This window comes from Phaseolus vulgaris, chromosome 6, assembly GCF_000499845.2.
Source record: "Phaseolus vulgaris cultivar G19833 chromosome 6, P. vulgaris v2.0, whole genome shotgun sequence".
NCBI classification, from domain to species: Eukaryota; Viridiplantae; Streptophyta; class Magnoliopsida; order Fabales; family Fabaceae; genus Phaseolus; species Phaseolus vulgaris.
The window spans coordinates 1,837,891-1,841,528 of NC_023754.2; the positions used below are offsets into that span (position 1 = coordinate 1,837,891).

Below are 3,638 nucleotides of genomic sequence, written 5' to 3' on the forward strand. Positions count from 1 at the left end.
TGTGTGTGCTGCTGGAAATCCTCACTGCATAGTCTTGTGATTAGCTCTGCTGTATTAAAAGCGTCTCAAACAGAAAAAAAACAGTGCTGAAATAAATCTGTTCATTTTCACATAAATCGATTTATTTTCTGTAAAACTGGGTTAAACACTGTTTCTGCGAAGAAGTTTTAAAAGGTCAATTCACCCCCCCTCTTGAACTTTGGCACTATTAAACCCAACAGTAACGTCATTCCCACAACTCACCAAGCTGTTCAGAACACAATACATCACGAATCGGACCCCCCCACCCATCTCTTATGATCTCTTTGACATAAGACAATATCAGGGGGAGTCCCTAAAGGAGTTCCTTCACCGTTTCAGAGCACAGGTGGTGAGGTTGAACCTCAATGACGAAACGATGATGGTGCATGCGTTCAGAAAGGGCATCGTGCCATGGCCCTTCAGTGAGTCACTTATAAGAAACTGCTCTAAGACTTTCGTCGAGATAAGGCGTCGCGCGGTGGCTCATATTGTGACGGAAGGGGAAGTTAACGAGAAGCGCACGTGTGTGGTTCCCACGCGCCCGCGTGCATCAGGTCGACCTCAACCCCTAAGGGTGCATGAGGCAACGACAGAGAAGAAGACCCCTACGAAGCATCAACCCTATCAACCAAGAAAGCCTCAAACCAGGGGGCGTGAGAGGGAGAACGTGCCACCAAGGCACGACTTCATGGTAGAGTTGAAGGACCTCATCGCTATCCCCAACATAGCGGAGAGGCTGAAGGTATCCCCCAAGACTGACAAGAAGCTCGGGCCCAACAAGAACGCCTGGTGTGAGTTCCACCAAGCATTCGACCACCCCATACGCAACTGTTTCCTGAGGGATTACTTGCAGGAAAAACAGGGTGCCGAGGACGTGGCAGTGACAGGGGGTGACCAGGGGCATGAAGTTCCCGTGCATGGTGAGATTCACACCATCACGAAAGGTTTTTTGGGAGGAGGTTGCACCGCTTCTCAGCGAAAGAGGTACGCACGGGCAGTGATGTCAGTAGAGGCACAAAAGGCTGACGATGCTTTTGATGTCGGCCTTGTCTTCACCAAGGCCGACCTCCAGGACGTTGTTCCCCATGACAACGACCCGGTGGTAATCTCAGTAGTAACCGCAAGAAGGAAGGTGCACCGAGTACTAGTGGATCAAGGAAGCTCGGCAGACGTAATGTTCTAGACTACTTTCAACAAGCTGCAATTGTGTCCTGACATGCTAAGGCCCTACATTGGTTGCCTGTTCGGATTCGCGGGAGACTAGGTGGAGGTGTGTGGGCACTTAGAGCTGAGGACCACCTTCACGAATGGTACCGCGTCCCGTACGGAGAACATTAGGTATCTCATTGTCAATGCCCCCCCTCTGCTTATAACATGCTGCTGGGCAAACCTACGCTGAATAGGCTGGGGGCGGTGCCGTTGACGAGGCACATGAAGATGAAGCTTCCTGACTTGGCGGGAAAGGTGATTACCATCAAGTCAGACCAGAAGGTGTCCAAGAGGTGTTATGAGAACAACCTCAAAACGAAGACAAGGGTATTCATGGTCATTACGCGCCCACCGCACTCAGGGGAGGTCGCCCAACCTGAGATCAATCACACCGAAATCGCCCAGGCCGAAGCAGAGATCGCCCGCGCAAAGGTTGCCCGAGAGAGCCGACCTGAGCCGGTTGGCAATGTAGGGGAAAGAGAGATTGGAGGAAAGGTCTCCAAGCTTAGCAGCACTCTCGACCAAATGGCGCAGGATCAGAGTGTCAAGGTTCAACCTGTCCGCCAGAGGGCAAAGGAACGACAACTAGTTGGCTTAGAAGAGCTATTTGCGACGATAGCTAAGTACATGCTGAAACCGGACCCCGAGAAGCGTGTGTTCGAAATAGAATCAGGGAACTTTTTGGGTTTCTTGCTCACCGAGCGTGGTGTGAGAGTGAACCTAGAAAGGTGCACACTGACGAGGCACATGGCTGTCATGTCTGGATTTGCATCAGCCGAAGGAGAGGGTGACCTCCCTTACCAAGAGTGTAAAGAGGCGTTCATCAGGCTGAAGGAGTACTTAGCCAACCCTTCAGTCCTGTGCAAACCGCAGCCAAGCACGCTACTTAGCTTGTATTTAGCGGTGATCGATCAGGCGATCAGTTCAGTCCTTATTCAAGAACAGGACCAGTTTCAGAAACTCATATGCTTTGTGAGGAAAGTATGGCAAGGGCCTGAGGAAATATACCAGGTACTGGAGAGGGCGACCCTGGTGGTCCCACGTCAGCTCTCCCTCATGTGGGCTAGTCCTTTAAGAGTGACAGAGGTCCTTGGGAACAAAGCATACAAACTTCAGACGCTGGAAGGAGGCGCGATTCCTCGCACATGGAATGCGGTCAACTTCAAGTTTTATTTCAGTTAAGCAATAACATTGTACATTGTATTAGGGGACACTCTTTTTCCCTTATAAGGGTTTTTTAATAAGGTTACCCAATAAATTTCGATTGAAATATTTTCTCGAGTTTTGTACAATGCAGTTAAGAACTTGTTTCCCTTGCGTTAGAGGTCTCGTGAGTGGAAGGGTAGGTTCATAGAGAACACCTCCCCCTTCGAGTGAGAACGCCAAGGTTGAACAATAGTTCGCCAGATAAATCCTCCTCGCCCTTGAGCGAAGCTGAGGTCAATTAAGAACTTGTTTTCCTTGCATTAGAGGTCTCGTGAGTGGAAAGGCAGGTTCGTAGAGAACGCCTCCCCCCTCGAGTGAGAACGCCAAGGTTGAACAAAATAGTTCGCCAGATAAATCCTCCTCGCCCTTGAGCAAAGTTGAGGTCAGTTAAGAATTTGTTTCCCTTACGTTAGAGGTCTCGTGAGTGGAAGGGCAGGTTTGTAGAGAACACCTCCCCCCTCGAGTGAGAACGCCAAGGTTGAACGAAATAGTTCACCAGATAAATCCTCCCCGCCTTTAAGCGAGAATGAGGTCAATTGTAAGTTGTCCCTTGGGTTGGAAGTCTCGAGAGTGGTAGAGGTAGGTTCGCAGAGAACACCTCCCTCTCTCGAGTGAGAACACCAAGGTCGAACGACCTAGTTCACAGTTAAAACCCCCATTTTTTTAAGCTTTGTGCAGCAAAGACAGGGTAACATGGGAGTAAATAGGCGAATATAAAGAGGCAGAATGTACAAGCACAAGCATAATAGTATGGTAACAGGCACAAACAAGCAAGACAGGGTGAAGACGATACCGATATAGCTCTTGAGGGCCTTAACATTATACTCATGCTTGATCAGTTGGACAATATTGAACACCGCTCCTAGGCTAGCAAGGACCTGGCATAAGTCGCGATCATGAGGAGTCAGTTCCTCGAGAGCCCTAGGTTTCTTGGACCCTAACTTCCTCATCCAGTAGAGTGGGAAGCTATCCAGGAGGGTAAGGTCGTGGTCGGTGCAACACACTCTAAAGAACCTCCCTTTGAAGCCCTTATAGGATTCTTGGAACAGCGTGAGGAGAACTCTACCTGCTACACCATTGAAACTCACCCAGAGGTTCTTCCCCGGACTTTTAGCCTCGAAAAAGTGGAGGAAGACATCGACAGAGGGAGGATGCCCAAAGTGGTTGCACAGAATTGAGAAGGCTCTCACGAAGGCCCAACT

The 3,638-nt window shown here is 49.6% G+C and overlaps 1 protein-coding gene across 1 annotated transcript; it reads left to right on the forward strand.

Annotated features, from left to right (window-relative positions):
* Nucleotides 1-397: 397 nt before the first annotated feature.
* On the forward strand, nt 398-1,204 carry LOC137832998 (uncharacterized). Its single transcript, XM_068641399.1, has one exon. It carries the CDS (start codon nt 398-400, stop codon nt 1,202-1,204), a length of 807 nt encoding a protein of 268 aa, XP_068497500.1.
* The last annotated feature ends 2,434 nt before the right edge of the window (nt 1,205-3,638 follow it).